Source organism: Siphateles boraxobius, unplaced genomic scaffold, assembly GCF_051911475.1.
Source record: "Siphateles boraxobius isolate OS27281-9 unplaced genomic scaffold, OSU_SipBor_1 66, whole genome shotgun sequence".
Lineage (NCBI taxonomy): Eukaryota > Metazoa > Chordata > Actinopteri > Cypriniformes > Leuciscidae > Siphateles > Siphateles boraxobius.
In genome coordinates this window covers 4,304,588-4,331,479 of record NW_027509193.1, presented here as the reverse complement: position 1 = coordinate 4,331,479, position 26,892 = coordinate 4,304,588, and the positions used below count along the sequence as shown (strand labels likewise).

Genomic DNA, 26,892 nt, shown 5'->3' with positions numbered 1-26,892 from the left:
CAAGGTCTTTATTCATAAATATGTCCTAATTGGTGTAAAATTACTTCTGCCAATGATCTTACTTATCCTCGTAAGCGAAGAATTTTTTATCTTTATTTACATTGGACGGGTAAGTCCAAGGAGGCTTCCATGTCGTTCCGCCATTTTGAAAAACTATAATTTTTGTGCCGACGTCACAATTACGTCACGGCATTAGCTGGAGGCAAAACTAAAGTGAAAACTGGAGGCGGCCAATACAAACCCGCACAGATTCGGCTACATAATAAGGATCCTAAATTATTATTATTTTTATTTCTGGGTGTAAGAACCACCTACAGGATCTCACCTACAGGATCCAATTTGAAATTTGATCGCATAATTCTAAATTATTGTGATTATTTGTGAATCATCTATGATTGTAGGCTATAGCCTACATTGTTGTGATTGATAGGCTTTTTGAAGAACCTGGTAAGAAAGAATCATCAAATACATAGTTAATTAATATAATTTTAATAGCCTACATACAAAATATTTTTATTTCTAGAAAATATTCACATCATTAAAATTGCACTGTAATGTCACTCTTTACATTGTCGTCTTCTGGCCTTGGCGCTGGGCAGGACCGCGCAATGTAACGTTGCCACAAGTCAAGACCATTCATCACATAGTTATAGGCATTCAAAGATGTATATGCCCTCAGTTTGTCTTTAGGCTCGGTGTCTCTATCAGGTAGGTGTAGAAAAGGCAGGCCACTCAACCGAGGTAACGTTAATCCTGTCATATCGTCAAGCGTGTATGGGTCAGCCAATCTGGTTCCGTCCGGAAATTAACTTTTGCAAATAACAATCGTGGTCCTGGACAGTGAGTGACCTTGCACATTAAGATAAATCTGATTTTCTCCCGTCATTGTTAAAAAAACAAGCTAACAAAACTTGCAAACTAGAGTTAGTGAAGCGGCCAGAGGGATCGTTCTGCCTCCACCTAAGCTCCGCCCACATAAAAACGTCATCATGTTTACCAACTGAAAAGGGGCCTATAGTGATGAACAAGACAATACATAATATATATATATATATATATATATATATATATATATATATATATATATATATATAGTATAATTATATAATTCACTCTCACAGCCGCTGTAACACCCTCACAGCAGCCTTAACTCGTTTTTTTCTTCTAATTTGATGCAAAGTAGCCAATAATACTAGTAAGAATATAATACTAGTACAATAATAAGTAGCTATAGGACAGTAGTAGCCTACACATAAAAAAATAAATGTAAACAACATTTTCAGGATTTACGACGCTGATGACCGTTAAAACGCGTCATCACAGTCTGTGAAAAGGGTCCATTAGTGAAAGTGCCATTTTCCATTTTGAGAGCACATTCCCAGGCCAGGCAGAGCTGCATATCTGGTCTGTCAGGCTCGTGTGTGTCTCGTTTCAGAGCAGAACGGGTTAAAGACCGACTCTGACTGTGCAGTCCTCCCTCCCTCTCTCCCTCCACCAGCCTCTTCCCTCGGTTCACTTTACTAGCCTTTGACAAGGGGGGGCTCTGTTGCCAGGAGGTTGGCGCCCGGGACTTTTTTCGGGATATGTACCAACAACTCCTAACCGGATAAGGCCTCCTCCACAAAGCGAAACAACACAAACACAGAGGCAAAACTTTGAGGCGCTTGACTGAGTTGAACGTCTAGTGTTTTTGAACCAGATTCCAGAAACTAGCAACACTGGAAATATGCGGAGATGTCGAGGGGAGGACAACCAACGTTACCGATAGGATCCCACAGTTGGGACTTTTATGTCAAGCAATGAGAGGTAAGGACAGTTAGGACACAAAGGATGTTCAGATGACTACGATTTTGTCATTCGCGAGTCAAAATAGTATTTAAAATCTTACTCTAACGTTATTATTCCAGGTGAGTCACGCAACCAAATGCATTATGCCGCCTTTCAATATTCATCTCCCTCTCTCTCTCTCTCCCTCCTGCCGCAATACCGCATAATGAAGATGCGAACGCTGCGAAATGGGCACTTTATTCTTGTCCCACAACATTGAAAGCATTTGAATGGTTTTAAGGGTCTGATTTACTTTCTCAATATTAAAACTATGAGAGGGAAATGAAATGTGGCAGAGCTGGTTCTCCCCACTGATTGAAAGTTGATCTGTATCTTGTGAAGTGGACTACAAATTTATGAGGGTACATGGTTAATAAGTCCAGTTGCCATATGATTTATCTGAAATATAACATGAATATACGCTACGCTATTTTACATTTAGAGAAAAGTATAGCACAACTTTTTATGTTTACCTTTTCGTTTTAGGATTATTTACAAATATTACTAAAGATTATTTCTTTGTTTGTGCCCTTTCAGTCTGCACTTTAATATAGTATGCGATAAAATTCTGATCAAAATCAATGCTGATATATCTACAAATTAAACAACAACAACAACAACAACAACAACAACAACAACGAATACAATAAAAAACCTTGGTAACTGCATGGGTAAAACCTACATATCACCCTATTAAGAGATACCCTATAAAAAAGGTATTCATGAAAGCGTGGTCAAATCACAAACCTTTTCTAAATTATGTAGTTCATAGTTCCTCATAGTTACATAATTCATAACTTCATATAGGCCTATATACATATCTGTATGTGTAAAGAAATGTATGAAAATGTAGGCCTATTTCTTTTATAAAAATGCCTATATAATATCACGTAAAAGTGGTAAAAATGACAGCATTTTGTATGACACCTCTTTTTTGTACTAGCCTACATTAACCCTGATGGGTTGGATATGCAGACCTGGTTTTTCTAAGAGAAAGGCTTGCCGATACAGATTCATGTGGTAAATCATTGTGTATTGTGCCCATGTGGCAGCAGGGCTTGTTTTTGAAATTCCACCCTCTTAGCGCAGCACTGTGTGATCCAACAGACTCTCAGCAGAAATGTGATGTTAAGCAAACTGCTGTTATTGATTGTCGTCTAAAGCCAGTTCAGCGAGAGCTGAATGTGTCACCACCACGTCAAGGTCATGGCCTGTGCACTAAATATATGAGATTAGGTTCTCATTGCTGTATGATGCATATGGCTTTGATGTGTGTGTGTCTTTTTTATTCGGGGTGTGGACTTGTTTATATAAAGTTATTCATAATTTTTCAGAGGAAACTAACAATGACTCTATGGCTTTGCCATTCAAACTACAGTGTAGACTACTGCAATAACGTGTAATCAATAACATAAAACTAGCAGTAATATTTCCAGTCTAATAAAAACGAGTAATTATATTGACTTAATAGCTCTGTGACTGTCATCATTTATTCACCCTCATGTCATTCCAAAGTATGACTTTCTTGATCACAAAATAAGTGACATTTTTCACAATATCTTCTTTTGTCACAGGTTTGTAACAACATGAGTGTGAGCAAATGATGAGAGAATTATAATTTGTGGATAAACTATCCCTTTAAGCTTTCTAGCAAGGCCTTTTCAATCCAACATTTGAGTTTGTCTCGACAGACTTTCATTAGAGTGTAGCTGAAGCTGTGTTGTTTTTTCCATCAATGAGTAATGTATTTCCTATTGCCAGATAATGACTTTATATACAATTTCTCATGCTCCCACTTTGAGATGAAACACACTGAGAGTTCAATCCCTAACATAAAATTATATAAACTCATGATATTTTTTTCTTATAGTTTAGCAAGACAGTGGATATTGTGTATCTTCAAGAAAATACCATTAGGCCTATTTGCATTGCTTAAGACTACAAACGTGGTAAACACAAATGGTAGACTGGCCATTACACCAACAGTATCTGTTCAAAAATCCATTACATTTTTTTTATGGCCCTCACTCATGAAACACCAGCAGAATTAGTGTGTAAATTGTTCAACCATTGTCTGACCGAAACCCTTTCACACATTTTAATTCTTTTTTTCATGAACCCATTGATTCTTGTACAATAGGAATGGTTTGCAAGTCTTTGTTTTTCAAATGAAAGCATGTCATTTTCCTTTTGCTAAACGTAGTAACTCCTGCAGCACGTCGTTTGATTGACTTGAGATGTCTTTTTGTTGTGTTAGGTTTGTGTTTGATTAAATGTGTCAGTGACCAGGAGGATGTTCCCATAGCACTTTGATTTTAGTTTGTTTGGTTACACATATGTTCACATTTTCCCTTTCTCCTTTGAAGTAACAGAACTGACAGCCTACATTATCTCGGGTCATTTGTTGTGATGTAAGTCCACGTGGCTTTAACACTGATGTAAGCTAATGTGAATTTCAAGTTTTGCTGGTTCTAAGCTAGTTTCACCTGTGAAGTTGGGTGTCAAGTTTTCCTGCCATTTTTCCCCCAGCAACTTTACACTCTTAAAAAATAAAGGTTCTTTATTAGAATCAATGGTTCCATGAAGAATCTTTAACATCCATGGAATCTTTCCATTCAACAAAAATATTCTTTATAGTGGAATAGGGTTCTTTAGTTTATTAAAATGTTCTTCACACTAAGAAAAACTGTTCATTGAAGGCTTCTATGGGGGAACCAAAATAGCTCTTCTATATTGGGTCACTGTGAAAAACCGTTTGGCATCAATCAAGCAGTTTTTCAAACAGACTCCTCTGTCTTCTTCGGGACAGACAGGTAGTAAGACCAAAGTCCCTTTAAGACAAGTCATTTCATTTGTCGGCCATCTTTGAAACGCCTCTTGGGCATGCAAGTGCAGCTCCTATCTCTTTGAATGCGGAAACATCAAATTCTCCAAAACTGTTCGCCAAAATTACGATATTTGAAATCACCAATGAAATCTGACAACAACCGTCTCATAAATTTTGTTTCTAAACACTCGAAGCATGACAGAAAACTAAATTTTTGAGGCTGGATAAAGCTAATGCGCATACGCAGTGAAAGCGTGTGTCAGACTGTTTCCATAGGAACCGGAGCTTCTAACGGCAACTGAAGTGATGCGGTGACTGCGATTGGCTCTTATTTAGAAGGCGGGACTTATTCTGTCATATTAAGCGTTGCACTGTTCCCCATTCAAAACAATACAAGTTTGTGTTATTCTGTAGTCTTTGGTAAGACTCAACCAACACTGGCATCCACTGGCACTGAAATAAACAGATAGTGGTAGAGACACTACACACGTTTTCACTGAATTGCACATTTTTGATACCCAAGATTATTGGCACAAATAGCCAGTAGAATTTTTGTGTAAAAGACCCAAAGAGATTTTTCAGGATGTTTCTTTCAAGTCCTCTTTCCTCAGCTGGTGCTCATTTCTTTGAAGACATGTTGGATGCAGATGATTTCTGTTCTTTTGATTTCATATCAAAAGAACTCGTCAGCTGTCAAACGGTACCCTTGTGAAAAAAGTGTGATTAATTGTACTGAATGTGGACTTGTAATGTACTTCAAATCTAGATATCTAATAAAGTCCTATACTGAAGTGGGTCCAAAAGCACTCTAAGGTTCAGATTTGCATTTAATATAAATTTAAACTATAAGACATTTTAATTTAATTGTAAAACAAAAACATGCAATTAAATGTCTGAAGACATTGCATTCAGTTCACTTCACACTTAGTACAGAAGTACATGATTGGGTAGATTATCTGAACATGCACCCCCTGAACTTTTTTAAAGTGTATTTTTTTCTGTAATAAGTTTGCTTAAGTCTACTTTTTCACAACACAAGGGTAGGTTTCGCCAAAAAGCTACTGAATCCATTGAAATATTAGTAAGGTATTTTTCCAAAGAAGTCCAGGGAATCTCATCTAAAGTATGTTTCATTGAGATGAGGCATGTTTTTTGTATGAAATGTAACATTTTTATTTGCACCTCTCTTTTCTTCAGGTTAACAAAGCTGTAGCAGGAGATTGCTGAACATTTCGTCTTTGTGGCGAAACATCACACTCATTATAAACAAAAGTGCATCCATCGTCAACACCCCACACCCAAAGTCATCATGACGACCTCTTCTTTACGGCGCCAGATGAAGAACATTGTGAACAACTACACGGACGCAGAGATTAAGGTCAGGGAGGCGACGTCCAATGATCCGTGGGGTCCTCCAACCTCGCTCTTGATGGAAATCGCAGACCTGACGTTCAACGTGGTGGCGCTCACCGAGGTCATGGGCATTATCTGGAAGAGACTTAATGACCATGGCAAGAACTGGCGGCACGTGTACAAGGCCCTCACTCTGTTGGACTATCTGATCAAGTCCGGATCAGATCGAGTGGCCCAGCAGTGCAAGGAGAACATCTACGCCATCCAGACTTTGCGGGATTTCCAGTACATTGACCGGGATGGCCAGGACCAGGGCATGAGCGTCCGGGAAAAGTCCAAGCAGTTGGTGACTCTGCTCAAGGACGACGAGAAGCTAAAGCAGGAGCGAACACAGTCACTCAAGACCCGTGAGCGTGTGACGGGAAACAGCGGTGCCATTGGTTATGGATCTTTACCGCCTCCCTACCCAGGACGCCCCACCAGTCATCCCAGCATGGAAGCAGTGTATGTTGAGGAGCATAGCAGGCCGAGGGGCTCACCTTCCTCCTTCAACTGTGAGTATGACTGTTCATACTGTTCAAGAATGCAGAGTCACACACTCATGGGGCGTAACTTTGTTTTTAAAAAGTCCTGGAGACAGTTGAATATTAGGTTATGTTTTTCTTTCATGTAGTCTGTAATACAGCTGTTTCTGAATATGAAGGTCTGCAGTTTTTCGAAGATCAAAGTGCAAATAAATGGAGAGATTGTCTCCCAAAAGAAAGAGCTGATTCTGATGTGCCTGAAACGAGACGTCAGTGATTTACAGTCTTAAATCCTGCACAAACCTACGTAGGTTTGTAAAACATTTGCATAATTGCAGTCATTGGCTGCCTACGAACAACGTCTACGATTGACACTCAAACACTGTAGTTGAGACTGGAAAGGTGATGATACATGGGACAACTTTTTGAGCAATGTTGCTGGGCAATGTTGCCAACAACGGGACAAACTTAACCATTCAAATTAAGTCCAAAAAAATGAAAAGACGTAAAAAACAGATTTCATAGGGTCCAATGAATATTCATCTTAACAGTGTTGTAATTACTTGTGTACTAAAAGTATTAAACTATTACTAGTGTTTTAAAAGATCAACTTTAAGTGAAGGTTAGATGACGTCAAAGGTAATCCAATGTTTTTTGGACACTCAATTCTCTTTAAGCGTCAAAGTTTTGGTGTAATGGACTTTCAATGGAGGGGCAGAAATCTCTCAAGTTTCATTAAAAATATCTTCATTTTAGTTCTGAAAATGTACAGAAGTCTTAGAGTGACATGAGGGTGATGCCATAAATCTAACTCTTTAATGTATGTCAGGAGTGAGGACACATTTGTTTTTCAATTGATTTCACTGGGATGGATAGTTCCTTCTTTGACTAGGGATTTGAAAATCAATCAGAACTGCTGAAGTTAACTAAACCAATGATTAATCTATGTCAATATTGAAAAATGTGTACAGATACTGTTTATAGAGAGGCGTATCACACATGGCCTTGTGCTTTTAACCGAGAGTAGACATGCTTCATTCTTTTGGAAGTTTATACTTCCTCATTTTTGTGAGCGTGTGGATGACTGACTCCATATAGACTTCATCACATGATGCATGTGTAACAGTGGACCTGATACGCATCTACATTCTTCCCATATTCATTCATTTACTCACTAGTTTGAAGCCTGCAGTATGTTGATTTTTGTCGTAAACAGCAATGGTAGTGATAGTTCGCCCCAAAAATGTCTTTTCAAACTGTACCTTTCACCCGTTGAACATAAAATGGCACCTGGTTTCTTTTTTTGTTTGGTCCACCCACTGTTTTGAAACTGACATTGATGAGTTGCGCTGCATGTCAAAATTCTTGAAAAAGCATTGCGGTGATCAAAGATGTCCTTCCCCTGCATGTTTACAAAGAATCAGAAAACATATTCTGTTATATTTTCTGACTGATCGAATTCCTCACATATTTATGGAGAAGTAATTCCAAAATATGCATCTGGGGAATGTGTCTCTACAGCACTACTAGATCAGCTGAAACTGTCAGATTCTTTCATTTGCTGATGTATAAGCATGACAATTTAGGCAGAAAAATCTGTTTAAACTATTTAAAGATTACTTTCTTTGAGTTAATCAGCTTATCATGTAGTTGATTTGATTAAAATTTGTAATTGGCTGACAATTCTAAATGTAATATAATTGTATAGTCACATTTTTCTAGACTACAGTACCTCTCTCTTATGGTACAATAGACCACATATTCAGGAACTATTTGATAATGCTTAATCCACTGAAATCAAGCCTTTGGGCATGACATAAGGTGCAATGCGGTTTCACTTTTACTGACAATAGACCGACATGTTTGTAATGATGCCAGGTATTTTGGGAAAGTACAGAAATTTCCCTGTGTTTCCATGGACACGGTTTGGTGTTTACAGGGTCAGATGGTCATGATCCTGAGTGGATGATGTAAAAGGTTGTGATTTGGGCCACAGAGGTGTCCATGGCAATGTTGAGGCATCCGTATCTCTTCACCAGTGCATTCCAGGCCAGACGCCGCCATTCAGACGCACTGTAGTGGAAGCGATCGCAACTGGAAAACCGCAATGCCTGTTTCTGGTTCTTTCGCCTCTTCTGGTCCTGGGATGTTTTCTCTGCGGGAACACTGCCTCTTTTAAACAATTCAGATGAGGAAATAATTCACAGTGCAGAAAATAAAACAACAATTATGTAAGAGTTAATTAATGTAGAGACATTAAAGTAGCACCAGCATATGTTGTCATGTACAACAGTGAAACAATATGAATCATTATACATATACCACTACTAATACTAATAAAAATAATTAGTGATGCATTTAGAATGACATGCCATAGATGTGTGAAACGCCAGATAAAACCTGTATGGAGGGTTATTATAATGTAAGACCCATCGCCTCGTCCCTCTTCTCCTGCCCCACACAGACACCCCATTGTTTTGACAGCATAGTTAAACAGGCAGAGGAAAGCGATTAGAGCCCGGGCATGGAACAACAGTGATTTGGGTGCTTGTTTAACATTCAGCGGTGGTGCCAGTCCTTTCTCTTCCAAACCAAAAGGTTGAATGAGGCATATTCTCTTTTCTTCCTCCCAGCCTCCTCTTCCTCGCCACATCTGGCCCCAGATCTGGAGCGGGCCCGGCCGCAAACGAGCGGGGAGGAGGAACTTCAGCTGCAGCTGGCCTTGGCCATGAGCCGAGAGGAGAGCGAGAAGGTGAGGTTCACACACACACACACACACACACACACACCTGACCAATCAGAGCAGAGTAGACCAATCAAAACAGACTGAGCTATCTGACCAATCAGCAGCCTGGGCCAAAAAATTAGAGTGTCTTTTAACATTAGTAAATCGTAACATTGTAACGAACAAAAGATATTGATGATCTTGCACTTACAAGCATATTCAAATTGTTGTTCATTATTAATAAAAACTGTATTTTGCATGGTTAGTTCGTATAACATCAGTTTTTTTCGTCCTCTTCCTCTTGTATCACCTACATAGCCAATTTAATTTAGATTTTCTATTTAGGTCTATTGACTATGTAACAAGGTTGAACACTATAGGAAACATGCCATCACAGAAAAGAAGTGCTGCACTTTCATGGAGGAGAGGCTGTTTAAAACTATCATCTAATCTGAGACATGTGTTTTAGTGTATTAAAATGGCCTTCATGGAGATCATTTGTCTTCAATTATAAGTTTGTTACAAGTCATTATTTGCCTGGAGGCTTAAGTACAGCATCTCATTTCCAGTTAGCATGTGGGCTAATGGTTAGTTTTTGGAGTGCACTGAAGGTGAGATTGCTGTGGCTGTCTCCCATCAGCATTGTCCAGAACGAGCTCAGTCGTGATCTGACAGTGTTGTGTCAGTGTGTGAGGAGAGGATATTAGCATCCACACTCACTGATAATGCAGGTCTTAGTGAAGCTACTATGACTCTCAGTGTGTTACTAGACTGTAGCATTGATCCAGTGCACATAAATCAGGCTGAGAGGAGCTGCTAATAGGGAATACTTCAGTCAAAGACCCATCAGCTTAGTGTTTTTAAATCACTACCAATCAGAAGTTTGGGGTCTATAAGATTTTTGAAAGAGTATCTTATGCTCACCAAAACTGCATTTATTAGATTAAAAATACATTAAAAACAGTGATACTGTGAAATATTATTACAATTTGAATTAACTGTTTTCTATCGTAATATATATATATATGTAGTTGATTCCAGTGATGTAAAGCTGAATTGGAAGATCATCTTCAATGTCTCATGATCCTTCAGAATTCATTCTAATACAGTATGATGATTTTATCTTTAATAACATTTCTGATTATTATCAATGTTGAAAACAGCTGTGCTGCTTCATATCTTTGTGGAAACTGACACATTGTTTTTCTTCAGGATTCTTTGTTAATAGAAAGTTTAAAAGAACAGCATTTATTTGAAATATAAATCTTTTGTAACATTATAATGTCTTTACTGTCACTTTTGATCTATTTAATTCATCCTTGCTGAATAAAAGTATTAATTTCTTTAAAACAAGCTTACTGATTTATGAAAAGTACTGTACAAATACAAATCAAATTAAAAGATTAACTTATTGTGTTTTTAAAATTGTAAGCGTCCAAGTAAGTACGGAGCCCCTAAAGGGACATCGCTCGTGTAAGGGAAACAGGTCAATTTAGCTCAAAGGCAATTATTTACTAATTTATTGGGAATAAACGCATAACACAATCCTGGTGGAAAAAGAAAGAAAACATGCTAAGTGTATTTGCAGCCAGACTAATTATCAGTACACTTCAAGTGTGTTAATTAGTTAACTTGAAGTGTGTTATTTTGTACATTTTAGTTTTAAAATTAAGCTTTACTACAATTTAATTACGTGTATACTTAGTACACTTTAAGTATGCTTGTTTGGCACTAACTACATGTTTGATTAGATATTTTAAAGTGTATTTTATTTGTTATAAGTACACTTGTCAAAGCTGAAAAAGCACCTTATTTTATTTGCGTGTTTGTTCTGTTGTGTTTATTTCTGCTATTGCTTGTAGTTTAATTATTTGTTCTTATTTGACAGATTGTTTACTTAACTTTAACAGTGTTTGATGTTTATATTTTATGTGGATTTGTTTCATTTGCATTATTGCATTTTATGTGAAAAACATTTTTTATGTAACTCTGCTTCTTGATCAGTTTGAAGGAGTCATTGCGGTCTGATTTGCTCTTTGATCCTACATACTCAAAAATGTTTGCGTTCCCCCAAGAAACTCGATTGCACTATGATTTGCTCTTCAATAACCCCAATCCTCTTCTCCTCCAGCCCGCTCCTGTTGTGGATATTGATGAACAGACACAGCTTCAGATCGCAATGAGTCTCAGTAAGGAGGCGCACAAGGTACAGCATTACCAGGAGTCACAGCTACACCTGCCCTTCATTCATTAGTTAGACTGTAGTTTCAGTAACACACATGTACCGTGAGTTGTAAGTGACACTTGTATATTGTCTGATTGTAAATCTCTAGCCAGTTCCTCCTGCTCCTGCTCCTGCTCCTGCTCCTGTTGCTGCTGCTGCCATGGACATGGATGAAGAGGCTCAACTTCAGCTGGCTCTGAGTCTCAGTAAAGAGGAACATCAGCAGGTAGGCATCTGGAGCATGAGTTGCAGGAACTTTACAAGAAATAGTTTCCCACATCTGAAACTATTTCAGCCATTGGAAGACCGACATGGGGGAGATGTGACATTGAAAATATTTTTAAACTTCTACCGCTAATTCTAAGTATGTGAACACCATCTTGGAAAAGGACCAATAGTTATTTATTGAGTTTAGTTATTTACTGAGCTTTTTAAATTGTTAAACCCCAGTAAAAATCATATACACATAAAAAAAAAGCATACTTCAAGAGTATGGAAATTATATACTTAAATGAAACTCTAAATGGTGCAGGCCGATTGGTCCTTAACTCAATTAGCTTGCAATCACATCATTCTCTATTGGGCAAAGTTGATTGGTTCCTGCTGTATCAGTAGCCAATGAGATCGCTGTTCAGAAACCCTTCACCTTCCCCAGCTCCACCTGTATAGATCTGCTATACGGGTAATTCATGTTTGCTATATTGTACAGCAGCAGCATGTCTTACATGCTCACAGCAGCACATCGTGTATGTATCAATATTTCGGTTTTTCTTCGCAAAAACAGAACGATCTGATTTTAAATTAGTGAAATTATGCTACATAAGAAACAACTGCACAAAACAGACAGGCGGACTGAATGAAAATCCAAATTCACTCTCTGACAGTAGGTGGCGCTTAACAGTAGCGGTTTTGTTTTTTTGGTTCCCGCTGTATACGAAGCAGGCGCTGTGCTTATAAACACTACTTTATACAGAGGTAAGAGGAAAAGAAAATGCCTTTGAAACTTTTCTGAAGACATCCGGTTCCCTTCAGAGACACATTAATATAACCCCCCCCCCCCCCCCCAAAATCAATATTTATATTTTTCATCGTATATATTTTGAGCATTGACGCGAACCGTGAGCTTGTTGTGCCTCATTCAGGATTTTTTTCTGCTGCCACGTATCTGTTCTCCTCTTTGCATCCGTCTTCAGCGTTGACGTCCTGTTTACAGACTTCTTAATATTTCAACACAAATTACATTTTGGGAAATGATGCAATACAGTTTGTGCGCAAGTCCGGAATAGAGATCGGCCAAAATAAAACATAAAAACGATTTATTGCCGGTGCATCTCTAGGAAAAGTATGATAGGATGACTGTGCATACATGTCTTTTGTAGAGTTTCTCTCTAAAGTTGTGTTCTTAAGGCTGTCTTCTGTGTCTGATGTTTGCTAGGAGCAGCGAAGTCGCCAGGGAGACGAGTCGTTGCTCCAGAAAGCACTCGAGGAGAGCAAACGAGAAATGGAGGCCAAAGGAGGAGTACGAGACAACACTTTTAACCTGTTGGCTGTTTAGGAGATCTTCTAAATGACTCCTGTGATGCATTTATTTGGAAGAGATAAACGGATTCAAATCTACAGTTACTATGACAAATCATTCCTACTGTAAACAAGAAGTCAAAGTTACAAATATACATTGACACAAACAGGTACAGTCAGGTGTGGGTATTGTTGTAATGGTAGGAAGGATTATGTATTAGTGGTCAAGCAATTTTGGCACACTTACTGGAGAGATGGAAATTTTGGGGTCGGCCTTATTGTTCTTCGGGCTTTTAGAAACTTCGAGGTACTGTGCTGCAGTTAGATGTCCCCATTGCAGGCTCTTGTGAACGCTTGTGTATAGATGCATACTGTATTGACCTAAAAACTCATTCTGAATGTGCTGAAAGTGCTTTTCTGTCCTTTCCTTTGGCAGTCTGCCATGTTGGATCTTGCAGATATTTTTGCTCCAGCTCCTGGTGTGCCCTCTGCTGCCAAACTTTGGGATTCATCTGGAGGCCATAGCGGTTTAGCCCAGGCCGGTGCTCTGAGGTCCGACCCCTGGGATAGTCTGGGTAAGATTGTGATTGAATATAACTGTATCTCAGCTATTTAAACTCTTACACAGTAAAGGCACACCAAGTATTTTTGGACTGATATATTTAAAATAATAAGGTGTGTTTATTAGGAAGGTGTGACTGTCCATGTTGAGATCACATTGTCAAAATTATGTTTAGCCACATGAGCGAACGGCTGTTAGTTCAAGAAAATGTTTTGGCCATAAATGTTTCCTAACAGTATGAAATTGTTTTTTGCATTTATTATATTTTCAGTGGAATTGTTTTTTTGTTTTTTTTGACAGAGCAGGGGATATGTGACTGGAAATAGGAAAATTATTGGGAGATTGATTTGACCTAAGTTGCCCTAGGTTGCCCACACACACGCAAACGCAAGCGAGATAATGTAAAAATGTGCTGCCCAACTGGAGTGAGAATTTATTTACTCACCATAACCTGTTTTTACTTGCATTTGGTGCAGATGGACTCTTTTAGGTTGCGAAATAAATGAGTCATGGCTGACAAATATGCCTGTGAATAGCGATTAGAATAGGCGTTACTCTGTGACAATGGTAAGCAAAAATTTTTGCTGCATCTTTTTGACTCCAAGGACTCTGGTTGTCAAAGACAATATCTGAAGATATTTCTGATACTTATTCTAGAATGACAAAACTGCTCATTTTCAGACTTTGTGTTAAGAAACTAGAAGTGGCAGTCAGGGTTATATATGTATATATATATATAATTAAAAATATATTTTTCTTTTACTAGTTGCCAGGGCAACATTTCTTATTTTTACTGAATTAACTTTACTTAACTTGAAGTACTAAATTAACTAAAACTGAAATAAAAATTAACAAAAACAAAATTGCTAAAACTAAAATGAAAGAAAATATACAAATAAAAACTAATTCAACATATTAATAAAAACTATTCTAGGATCTTTATGATACTAAATTAAAACTGGAGGTAGTATATTAAAATAATAAGTAATATTATAAATAATTAAAAACCCGCATAATTCTATTACCTGAATGTTCCTCATTGTTTATACTTTTTATTAACAATTAATTTACATGTCTTTCACTAGTTTGTAATTTTTTTTAAATATTTATTACTTCCAAATAGCAATTTCTATCCAGTAACATTTTAGAGCTTGACAAAAATTTATTTAAATTGAGTCATGGGTGACAAATACTCTGTGAATAGTGATTAGAATAGGACTTACTCAATAATAATGAACATAATATTTTATTCATTTTCAAGATTTATCTAGGTCCTGAAATCACGTTTTTAAAATTCCCTCATACTATATCCAAGTTGTTTAGGATGATGAGAACCCTTGTTCTTAAATAAAAAACAGCAGTTGTTAAAGGAACTAATTAAAATACGAAACATGATTTCAGCTTACATCATGATTCTTATCGTAAAGCTTGTTTTGGCTAATTTTAAGCCATCATGCGGCCCCTTTTGGAAGTGACGCCCCCTGGTTGAGAACCATTTATTTCCCCTTATATCTGTCAGTATAAAAGCCCAAGACCACTGTTGGTTCGGCCAATGAAATGTTTTTACATGGTGCACCTTTAAGCGAAATGAACGTAAACGTCCAGCAATACTGCCTTAATAATGTGAACTCCACACACCTTTTGGATTGTGTTCAATCAGAGCCCAGTGGCCTAGTACCCCGTGGCCATGGAAGCTCATGGATGGCACCGCCTGCATTAAGTGTTCGTTCCCAGCCTTGGTCACAGACACATCCTGACCCATGGGACGCCCCCCAGAACTCCTCAAGCCCTGTGTCCATCAATCAGACCTGGATCTCCCCTGCACATGGTACAAGCTTAACCACGTCAAATAATACATGGCGATACATTGAGTAAATAACATAACGAATACAAGCTATGGCTGTAACACATACTTGCTAAATATACTAATTGAAGATGCTATTAAAATGTTTTACTTTTCTAATAATTCTTCCTGTTCTTACTGTGCTCAATAATCTGGGTTCGTTTTCCCTGAAGTGGAAGACTGTTAATTTTAAATGTGTGTATTTGCTAAATGTTTATCATCAACATGGATGTGTAGCATAGAGATGACCTCGAGTTAGACGTGAACTAAAGGTCACAAAACTCCACTCAGTGTTTCATGGGTCTTTAAATTCTCTAGGAACTGGAGTGGATCCCTTTTCTCCCACAGTTTCTGACAAACACGGATCTATTGGGCCTCTCAAAACTCCATCGCCTCGTGCAGGAAGTCCCTCAGGCAATCTGTCCTTCTTGAACTGAATTCTTATTTTTTAGTTCATATTCATATTAATATATTATTAATATTAACAATTACTACTTTGTATTGTAATATATTTCATTTACTCATTCCATTTTTTTATTTGTTTTTCCTTCTTTTTTTGTGTCTGTGAACAGTTTAATTTTACGTTAATTTATCATATTTACACTACCTTTCAAAATTTTGGGAAATTAAAGAAATTAATGCTTTAATTCAGCAAGGATTCATTAAATTGATGAAAACTGACAAAACAACATTTATAATGCTACAAAATATGTTTTATTCAAATAAATGCTGTTCTTTTGAACTTTCTATTCATCAAAGAATTTTGAAAAAAATTCTTTTCACAAAAATATAAAGCAACACAACTGTTTTTAACCTTGGTAATCAGAAATGTTTATTGAGCATCAAATCATATTAGAATAATTTCTGTAGTATCATGTGACACTGAAAACTGGAGTAATGATCTTGAAAGTTCAGCTTTGATCACAAGAATATATTACATACAATTGCATGTATTCACATAGAAAACACTTATTTTAAATTGTAATAATTTTTCAAAATATTACTGTATTTTTGATCAAATAAATGCAGCCTTGGTGAACATGAGAGGCTTCTTTAAAAAACATGAAAGAAATCGTACCAACCCCCAAATTTGTGAATGGTAGTGTACACACACACACACACACACACACACACACACACACACACACACACACACACACACACACACACACACATATATATAAATCTCAATATTTTTTTTATGATTTATACTTGTATAGATGACGATCTTTTTGATGAGGCTATGGATGGAGGTCAGGCAAATTTAAATGGCCACGGTAGTCCTGAGACTTTCGATATGTCTTCCTTTGGCGAAGGTCTACCAAAACCGGCTCAAACCGGCAGTACTCCAGAGGCCTTTCTGGGTCCCACCGGAGCTTCACTCGTCAACTTGGATTCACTGATAACCTCCAACCCTCCTTCCAAGAACTTCAACCCATTTTTATCAGGTTAGAATGAACCACTAGACCAAACTACTACTTGTCACGTGTGTCAAAATCCACATTATTTGAATTGATTTCTTACTTTATCCCATTTAGGACTGAGCGTTCCATCTGCGTCTAATCCATTCCAACACGAACCACAACCCCGCCTCACACTTAATCAGTTGCGTCCCAGCTCCACATCCCCTGTACCCACATCCCTCCCATTTAATGCCTCTCTGCCCATGGCTGCCAGCAACCAGCCCAGCTCCCTTCCTAGTACCTTCACACAGTCTGCGCAGGTCCCGCCACTGATCCCTGGACACCTGCCTCAACCGCTGCTACCCCTGTCTACCACATCCACGCTTGGAGATCCAGACCAACACAATCAGAATCCGTTCCTATGAAAGACAGTGTGAGCAGATCCAAACAAGCTTTTGAAATGACAATTTAACCACCGACTTGACTTAAAACTGGAACACACTTTTTGTAATGTCTTTGCTTCTTTCACAGCTTCCTGGTTTTGCTCTATGCAGTCACTCTTAATAGGCGTTCACACATACAGTGGTTTTCAGTAACAAAAACCATTCACGTTCAACAACAGCAACCGTTGGTAATTCAATGCGGCAAAGTTGAGAAATGTTCAATATTATGCACGAGTCGTCATGCAATGCGGAGAGCGGATAATATATCCATCTCCTGTGAGATACTGTAGTTAAGTGTCAATAAGATGGAGAAGATTGATGTCGGTTTGGTGTGTCTAGGCCTTACCAAAGAACTAGTGGCAACAAAAACCAACTGTGGCGTCACATCTGGGCCAAAACGTTGTGTTTGATCACAACGCAAAGACTACAACCAACTGGCACATTTATTCTGCTTCTGTGTGCGAGGAAATAAGTCTCCATACCAGCAGGTGGCAGTAGTATGTAATTGAATTCAAATAGGGAAACTGGAAGAGCTAGGACTGCAGATAAAAAAAAAAAATCTTAAAATTTTTTTTTTTTAAATCTGAAGACCTCATCCCTATGCCCTAATTCCTTCGAAGGGTTTATCCTCTAGAGCAGGGGTGCCCAACCCTGCTCCTGCCGATCGACAGTCCTGCACAGTTCATCTCCAGCCCTAATCAAACACACCTGCAGCAACCAATTAAGGTCTTCAGGATCACTTGAAAATTAAAGGCAGGTGTGTTTAATTAGGGTTGGAGATAAACTGTGCAGGACTGTCGATCGGCAGGAGCAGGGTTGGGCACCCCTGTTCTAGAGTGAGAGCCTCGAAGGGATGAAGGGTGTAGTGGAACAAAAAAAATATTCCTTTGAACACTGAGCCAATTAAGAAGGTGGCATCATCACACAATTATGTACGCTGCTCACCTGTGCAAATAATCTTGGGAGCAAAATGTTTATCGGTTGTACCCCTCGAAATCTTTAATTCTGAAGGGTCCTGAATGGTTTTAAGTTGCAAGTTTTGAGCACTTCGGTTTGGAACGACCCTTCTAGGAACTCTGTTATAGGAACGAGCCACCAGGTGGGTCCATGAGAACTAAATGTTACCGACGGGCCATTTTCCTGGTTGCATTCGCACTGCCGGTAGGAATGTCACGTAAGCCATCACTAACATCCTGCCGCTCTGGTTGTTTTGCGGGACTTTTATTTTGAATGGCCCAGCCAAATGGCTCAGTGATCACACAGTACATTCTCCATCTTCATTAGTTTACGATCTGTTTAAAAGTCCTATCTTATACATTGTTAGAGCGAACTGTTACACATTGACAGTAAACGGTATAAGAAAAAGTATTATAGCGTTTGCCATGTTATTGATGCCTGATGTCGCCTGCTGAGCAGAAATATATAATCGTGTTTCGCTTGGTTCCCTCAAAGTTGCGTTGGATTTGCTCCTTAGCGTAAAGGTTGAGAAGTGCCTGGTCCATCTATCGCTGTTTTCCATGTTCGTGTAGTAAATATACAGACTATAAACTCTGTTTGCACATCTAAAAATGGCAGGTGCCGGTGTTTCGCATGCGTTTGGCCAATCAGTGTACAGTTACATCACTGGTAGTTCCTATTGTGCTGGGTTAGACCGTACTCTGAAGTGGGAGCTAATTTAGTCCCCACAAAAGGCGTTCATAGAACCAAAAATAGTCCCCAGTTCCTGCGGTGTGAACACACCAAAAAGTGGTTACTTCTGCCATTAGTTCTTGGAACTATAAAAAGGTTTGAAAGGTGCGAAAGACCCTAATGTGGCGGGCATGATTGTTCTCACTCCGAAGTGCCATTCTGAGGCGTTTAAAACGCAAATTAAACCCATTTGGGACGCAGCCTTCTATGTCTGCCCTTTTTACTTTGCCATTTGTTTGATTTCGTCACTTTTGTTTTTCTTCTTGTGCACTGGTTCAATAAGCTGAACAGCCAATCGGATCTATCTTGGTCACTTACTTGATCACCGACGGGCTCCGCCAGCAAATCAAGTTACATTCATTACAGGTTGTTTCAAAGCAACTTCACTATAATAAACAGGCAAATAACAGAGTTAATGTAAAATTAATCAATTATGAAACACATTCAATTGTAGCTTTACAGACGACTCAATTTAATTTTCAGCTCAATTTAATGCAATGTTGATTCAACGGTGCAGAACACACTGCAAACTAGCCGACTGCTGGCTTGGTGTGTCACGGCCTTTACTGTGAGCAGTTTTACCTTTCTGCATCGGTCTTTGCAGACATACAGTACAAGGTTAAAATGAAAAATTGTGTAGAAAATCGTTTACAGGCACTACGTCCCAGTTGTCATCATATTTTCAAAAGATTTTGACCAATAACATTAGGGCATCCAGCAACTAGAATATCAATCACAACCAGCAATACAGCCACTCGTCGACCTCCAGTCATAAAACCCATGTATGTGTGAACGCCTTTAATTTATAATCATATGAATGAATGTCAACTATGCATTACATGGCAATACAGATTGATGCTGGCTTTATAGGAAATGACAAATAAATGAAACAATTTAAAAGTTGAGAATATTTAATCCAACTCCTGCAGCATCAATACCTCCTTTAAACACCTCATATTGTAAGTATTATAATAGATTTGGAAAGGATAACGCATTTGTTACATGTTCCATAAAACCAAGTACATAACTAAGCACAAGTCCAAAGACTCTTATACAGTTTTATCTATCATATTCTGATTTCTCGCACCAATTTCCAGCTCTGCTTTAGTGTCTCCTTATTAGTCTGGAGTATCTGTTGACTTTCAATGATGTCCTTTAATTTACTGGTATCTGAACTGAACACATCCTGATGGCTCACTCTCACCAGTATGACGGGGGAAAAAACGGGACTACGATTTTGGGGCCAATAATTTAAGTCGCAAAATGTAAAGTATAATGATTTTGTAATATTAGGCATTGACTGTTGAATGAATAGACCTCCAGCAAGAGAATGTACTTACTGTGGTGTTCAGAATGAATTGATGCCACTTACTAACAGAATGTAAGAATGTGAGACTTGCACATGACATGTTGCTCATCGAATACAAGGATGGAGATGAAACTGAATGGCATGTCTGGTTTATGTTTGTTTATGGTTAATACATCATGTTCTCCACCTCTGGCTTGTCATTGCTTGCACAAACTGTATACAGTACTAGTCAAATGTTTGGACACACCTACTCATAAGTCATTCTATTTTTCACTTTTTAGAAAACTCTAAAATAACAAATTAAAAGATTGAATTCAATGAGTGAGCAAACTGTCTCATATAGCCTTTCATATACAGTAGTCAACATTTGAAGTGGATCAAAACCTTCCATCAAAGTTATACATGAATTTTGAACAATACCCGTTCTTGTTTAGGACAACTTTGATTGACTTTTTTGTTCCACTTCAAATGTTGACTACTGTATATGCACATATATCACACAGAACGCATTTTTGAATTCCACTGCACTACTTTTTCATCTTTTTTCAATGTAAACATGCAGTAGACGCCGGGCATCTTTGACCAATGATCTTTAACACAGCGTTTAAGTTCAAATTACTTTTAAAAATGTCTCGACCACTTGCATTTTCTTACATTCCACTGATCACGTCTCACATTTTTTGGAAAAAACTCTTCCCCACTCAACTGTTCCCATTCCACTTCCCTGCGCATTGCGTTTTTGCATTGCACTGCATTTCCATTGTGTTCTATGTAAACATGCAGTAGAAGGACCGTTGCACTCACATCTCACATCTTTTGCAGCCGTCTCGCACAAGACAGAGCTTTCGAAAGATGTGGTGCGTTTTTAATTTACGTGTCTCTAGACTTTTTAGTTTTTACACAGTCCACTGCCCATGTCTCACAAAACGCATTCAGTGTGTGAACAGCTCTTTATATGTTAGATTCTTTAACTTGATGTGTGTAAATCAGTACCTGAAAATCATACTTGAGTAAAAGTACAGATACCTTACAGCGAAATTGACTCAGTTACAAGTCACCAAGTCCAATACGACTTGAGAAAAAGTCAAAGGCCCAGTTTCACAGACAGGACTTAGATTAAGCCAGGATTAGGCCGTCAATTAAGGCAATTAAGTAGCTTTTATAAACATGCCTTTGAAAAAAACATTACTGGTGTCCATCTTGAGACAAAACAATGGCACTGAAATGTTTAGGACATTCCAGCGCGAGTTGCTTTCAGTTAAAACGGCTCAAACATTCATTTTAGTCTGGGACTAGACTTAAGCCTGGTCTGTGAAACTGGCTAATCTGATTTGATTTTGAAAGGTACTCAAGTATTTTTCTTTGGCTGATTGTAACACACAAGATACATGCCAGTGAAAAACAAGAAACTTGATTTGTGAGGAGGACAATCACATGTTCATTTTCTAAACTCAATAAAACTGAACACCTCAATATCGCAATAAATCAAGGTCGACACAATAGCCTCTTAAATGTCTAAGTTTTAAAAACTCTAAAAAAAGGGCATAAGTAAACCAATATCCTTCAAAAATAACGGTTAGATAAATATTATTGAGTAAAATTAAATAGTCAAAGCCTACAAATGGCGATATTGCTTCTTTTGTAGCAGAAATAAACTGATGCAGAAGTGCCCATGCAAAATGTAAACAAGTAATTGCATTACTCATCACAGATGTATTAGAGTAACGACTATGCTTATGCAAAATTTAGTCCAGTATAGAGTAAAAGTTGCTAAATATCTTTGATACTCAGTAAAACTACAAAGTAGCCAAAAAGATACTTAAGTACAGTAACTAATCACATTTACTTAAAGTCCCCCTGTGGTGAAAATCAAGTTTTTAATGTTGTTTATATGTCTATGTGGTGTTTATAATATGCTTTAAGTCAAACCATGTACAAGTTCATAAGTCAACACCATTGCAGAGTATTTTCTCTTTAAAACCGCAGTGAACCAAAGACACTGTCAAAAACACAGTATCAGGTTTGAAATCCCTGGTGTTTCTGACGTCACAAACTAGATTGTAACCAATCAGATCAACGTGTGATCGTCAGCGTGTGGATCTCTGAGCTGGTGTGAGTGAGTGGAGGCGGGCCTCATTTGCATATTTATAGAACCACATATACTAAATGAGGCAAGGGTGTAGAGTTACATTTATGCTGTTTTAAGGCATGACAGATTTTTGTTCAAGGAAAACAACTTTAAAATATGTAATTGTGGTGATAGAAGATAAGTTTTAAGAGATAAAATGATTGACTTCAGGGGGACTTTAAATACAATTTCTTTCTTCAGCGGAACATGGGACCACATGGGATTTGAGAGCTTACAGTGGAGGGAAAAATCCAAGTGTTTAATGGCTGTGTTTTCACTTAATCCACTTTTGTCTTAATAATCCACTTTAAATCATGGTGAAAATATGCTTTCATTGTGTGGAAAAAGAACCACTCGGAGATTCTTCAAACTGACTATTCCACACATCACAGGACGTCACACGGAAGTCGTCAAAAGACCACCAGTTCTACATTTTGCCACAGCTGTTCCTTAAATGAATGTTTGCACAAACATGTGGCGTGGGAAAGAGTTACTGCGATGACTGGAAACCACAAACACATCTTCACGTCACATTTATCAGATGTTAACTGTCACCTGTGATATAATATTAGCCCCCAGTTCTCTGCATCCACATCTCTCATGTATCAAAGCGGTTTGAAAACAGCCAGGCGAGCACATCCTGAAGGCCCTGTCCCGAGCGCCCGCTGATCTCTAGTGTTGTGATTGACTGAGGCGCAGTTCTAATGATGTCATCCATCCTGAACAATGACTTCAGCTCCACAAGAGACATGGTGCACGGAAGATCCCTGAGGAAAGAAATATAGTAATGGAGTGAGGAGCGATGGGCTTAGCATGACTTACTGGATTTATTGAATTAAATCAACAAGGGAGACAGTAGCTGTTTCCAACCACCTATTTTGGGATATCTCATAAAAATAAAATAAAAACACTGGAAGGAAACTATAAAATTAAATTCTAAAAATGTGCATTAAAAAGACGTATGCGCTCAATTGAGGCACTTACATTTTTTTATTTGATGGATTGAGAAGACATGCGCATAAACTACGATGGAAAAACATTTACCGAATAAATGTGACTTTGCTCCAACAGAAGATATGATTGGATAACTGGACTAACCAGCAGACCAATCGCATCACAGCATCTCAAATGTTGGTTTGATTGTTCTGAAATGCCCGAGCCGAAGTCTGTCATGAATGATTTGCTTTAATTCCCTCGCAGAAGTCTTTCACACGATTGTGTTCCTAAACATCAGGCATCTGAACGCAAGATAACACGACCGCGTTTATTGAGTCTCGTCTGTGCGCTTCAGAATAAAGAGTCACAGTGGCTTCGCCGATTTCAGCAACTTCCATTTATAATCGATATTTTGTGCCAAATTCCCAGGAAATAATGATTTTGCTCTCTTGAACACATGGGATGGAAGAAATGCTGCCAATTTTGCGCACACGTTAAGATTAATCTTTGGATGTAAACGAAGTGTGTGACCTCTCCTGACCTCTTGTTGAAGAGTATGAGCACAGCAGAAGCGTGAAGCGGCTCCGCAGAGAGAACAGACAGCAGCTGGACGCAGGACGATGAAATCTGGCCAATGTTGCCACAGTCCACCACAAACTACAAGGCATAAAGAACAAATGCATATCAATAGTGATGGACAACATGATCATACTGTAAATGTTCCTACAGTCTCTCTCCAGGACTCTCAAAACAATGAAGAGAAAACCTGCCAATAATCTTCACTGATAATCGAGGGATTCTACGAGCAAAGCCATTTCCTTCTGCCATCAGAGTTACTGAGATATTCACTACCCGTCAAATATTTGAAAACACTTCATTCTTCAATATGACAATCTGTTTTTCACATGTTCATATACTGGTAAATTCACAATAACTCACAACACATATGAGAATTAAGTAGTGACGAAAAATGTTGAGTGAATCTTTTGTCTTCTGTAGCCTACTATTATATATTTAAATGTATTTCTTTCTCATTCTCTTATTTCTTGACTTGTTGATACTCACTATAACGGATGTGCAATCTAAGTAGTATTTTGGCCAAATGGGCCCCATACAGCCTCCCAACTCTCGTACTGTTATTTTCTTCCTCTGAAATATGAGGTCTGTGAGGTTGGTACCGACCTAAAAAAAAAAGAAGATATTTCATACACAGAAAAAGCATTTTTTTTCCCTAATCACCGTTTTGACTGGTTCCCACCCCAACTGAAATAATGAAATAATATATATATATATTATATATAAATAAAAGCTAGTATTTTGGATTTATTCTTTATATATATATATATATATATATATATATATATATATATATATATACTCTAATGCATTATTAGACAGACTTTATTGTAATTTAAAGAAACTATTAAACAAAGAAACAGAAAAAGAAGAAGAAAAAGTCAGACATAATCTTCATTTCCAATGGTTTCCCAACTTGTGTATTGGGCTAACTTACTTTAGTCTTAGATAGCATAAATCACTTGATTAAAACACACTGTTTGCCGTAAACGGCTTTTAAAATATTACAGATTTATGTTACTAGCTGAACAGCATCAGTGTGAAGAGGAGAGCAGCTCACCGTGGGAAGAGTGACGGGCGCTTCACCCAAATCCGGATGCGCGTCCACCTGACACAACTGTTAGTCCAGATAAAGGAGTCATATTCATTGACAGTGGGTGAGAAATTATAATAAGAAACTATTAACTTATATATCTAGTAAGGCAGTCTGTCTTATGTAAACAGCTGGTAAAGGATATTTTGTAGTCGTTTCAGCAAAAGCGTTTTGCCAACTCCAGTTGCACCGAGCAATAAACACATCGCCTCTACCACTCAGCCTGCTAACAGTTAACGTTACTGTATCAGAATGAAAGCGACGTTTTAAAGATTTCTGTTCTACATACAAGCATTACATGGAGAGATTTCCTGTGTCGCCACGGCAACGATGCTATTTACAAAATAAAAGTCTCCATTATTTCCTGTTTGATTATTTTTGAGGATTCATCGCGCCCTCTGGTGAGCTGTAGCAGAATTGCTCTCCAAACCCCTGTGAAAGAGCAGCGTTTTGTTGTACTAAATGTAGCCTACATTTAGTGTACTTCAAATCATTAATTTTAACTCCAGGTACTTGCAGTTAATTTAATAGTAATTTTTTTTCTGTTTTTTTTCTTTTTCTATTTTCTTTTCTTGCACTATTTTCTTTTTATTTCTGCACACTATTCCTCGCTCTCACTCCCCTGGACACTTCATTAATACAAAGAATATACACATAGAAACATATTGGTATTTGTATAAGTCCCATACATATAGACATATTACACAGATAGAGTCACATAAATGTAAAGATACACACACAATTACACACACCATGTACTCGTTTACACACACAGACACACACACACACACACACACACACACACACACACACACACACACACACACACACACACACACACACACACACACACACACACACACACACACACACACAGTTGTGTTCTTACAGGAGACTCATATGTTAAATACGTCAGTTGATATCCTCTCTACAGTACAGTTTCCGCACATTTTTTCTTCCAGTTATAATTCTAAACAGAGAGGTGTTGCTATTTTGATTAATAGAAAGGTCAAATTCACAGTATTCAACATTACAGATCCTGAAGGGAGATTTATAGTACTTAATTTATCAGTTCAGAATATGAAACTGTGTTTAGCCAAGTTATATGGTCCAAATGTTGATGACCCTTCCCTTTTTCATTCCTTCTTCACCTCACTGTCTGAGTATACAGATAGCGTATTGATTATTGGAGGGGACTTCAACATGGTAATGGACCCCACAGTTGACAGGCTTAGTAATGCAGGTAACTGTCGAAACTGGCAATCTGTTAATACAGTTAAACAATACATGGAGGACCTGGGACTATGTGACGTCTGGCGTTCTTACCACCCCAATCTTAAAGAATATACTTTTTTTTCTTCAGTTCATCATTCATACTCTAGATTAGATTACTTCCTAGTTAGCAACTCTTTTGTGAGTGAGTTATCTGATATTCAAATTCAACCGTTAGACCGTGAATTCAACCGAATTTACCGTGAATTCAAATTCACAGTAAATTCATTACCGTGAGTGACCATGCCCCAGTTTCTCTCAACCTGAGGAATAAATCAATTACCTTACCCTCTAGGAACTGAAGATTCAATTTGGCATTGCTTAAAGACCCTGATTTTATCAGTTATCTCAAAAGAGAATGGTCCAACTATTTAGAAATAATTTCTTTTGCAGCATATAAAAAAAAAGAAGGAAAATGCAAATATGTCAGAATTAGAACTAAGAATTAAATCACTAGAGGACATCTACAATACATCACCGGAAGAACAGACGCTTAAGCAAATAAGGAAAGCTAAACTTGAATTAAATGAAATAATCAATAAGAAAACACAGTTTATGGTACAACGGTTACGCTTGGAGCAGTTCGAACATAGCAACAAATCTGGAAAATTTTTAGCCAACCAATTAAAAACTAACAAAG

General features: G+C 37.9%; 2 protein-coding genes across 4 annotated transcripts; one reads left to right on the top strand and one right to left on the bottom strand.

The window, feature by feature from the left end:
* Window positions 1-1,318: 1,318 nt before the first annotated feature.
* On the top strand, window positions 1,319-20,433 carry epn3a (epsin 3a). Of its 3 annotated transcripts, XR_013196731.1 has the most exons (12): window positions 1,375-1,806; window positions 5,852-6,561; window positions 9,165-9,283; window positions 11,388-11,462; window positions 11,590-11,706; window positions 12,916-12,999; window positions 13,435-13,573; window positions 15,221-15,388; window positions 15,722-15,817; window positions 16,624-16,851; window positions 16,942-17,890; window positions 18,064-20,384. XR_013196731.1 is itself a non-coding variant. In XM_077211693.1 (11 exons), exons 2-11 carry the CDS (start codon window positions 5,964-5,966, stop codon window positions 17,229-17,231), a joined length of 1,914 nt encoding a protein of 637 aa, XP_077067808.1. In that variant the 5' UTR covers window positions 1,319-1,806; window positions 5,852-5,963; the 3' UTR covers window positions 17,232-20,433. The 3 variants fall into 3 exon arrangements, 2 of the variants coding, with proteins under 2 accessions (XP_077067808.1, XP_077067809.1); XM_077211693.1 differs by having other exon boundaries at window positions 1,319-1,806; window positions 16,942-20,433; XM_077211694.1 differs by lacking the exon at window positions 15,722-15,817 and having other exon boundaries at window positions 1,343-1,806; window positions 16,942-20,433.
* Window positions 20,434-21,183: 750 nt separating this feature from the next.
* On the bottom strand, window positions 21,184-25,306 carry arl16 (ADP-ribosylation factor-like 16). The gene is made up of 5 exons (XM_077211695.1): window positions 25,126-25,306; window positions 24,948-25,006; window positions 24,377-24,493; window positions 23,853-23,968; window positions 21,184-23,142 (listed from the first exon to the last, which is right to left on the bottom strand). Exons 1-5 carry the CDS (start codon window positions 25,184-25,186, stop codon window positions 22,974-22,976), a joined length of 522 nt encoding a protein of 173 aa, XP_077067810.1. The 5' UTR covers window positions 25,187-25,306; the 3' UTR covers window positions 21,184-22,973.
* Window positions 25,307-26,892: the final 1,586 nt, after the last annotated feature.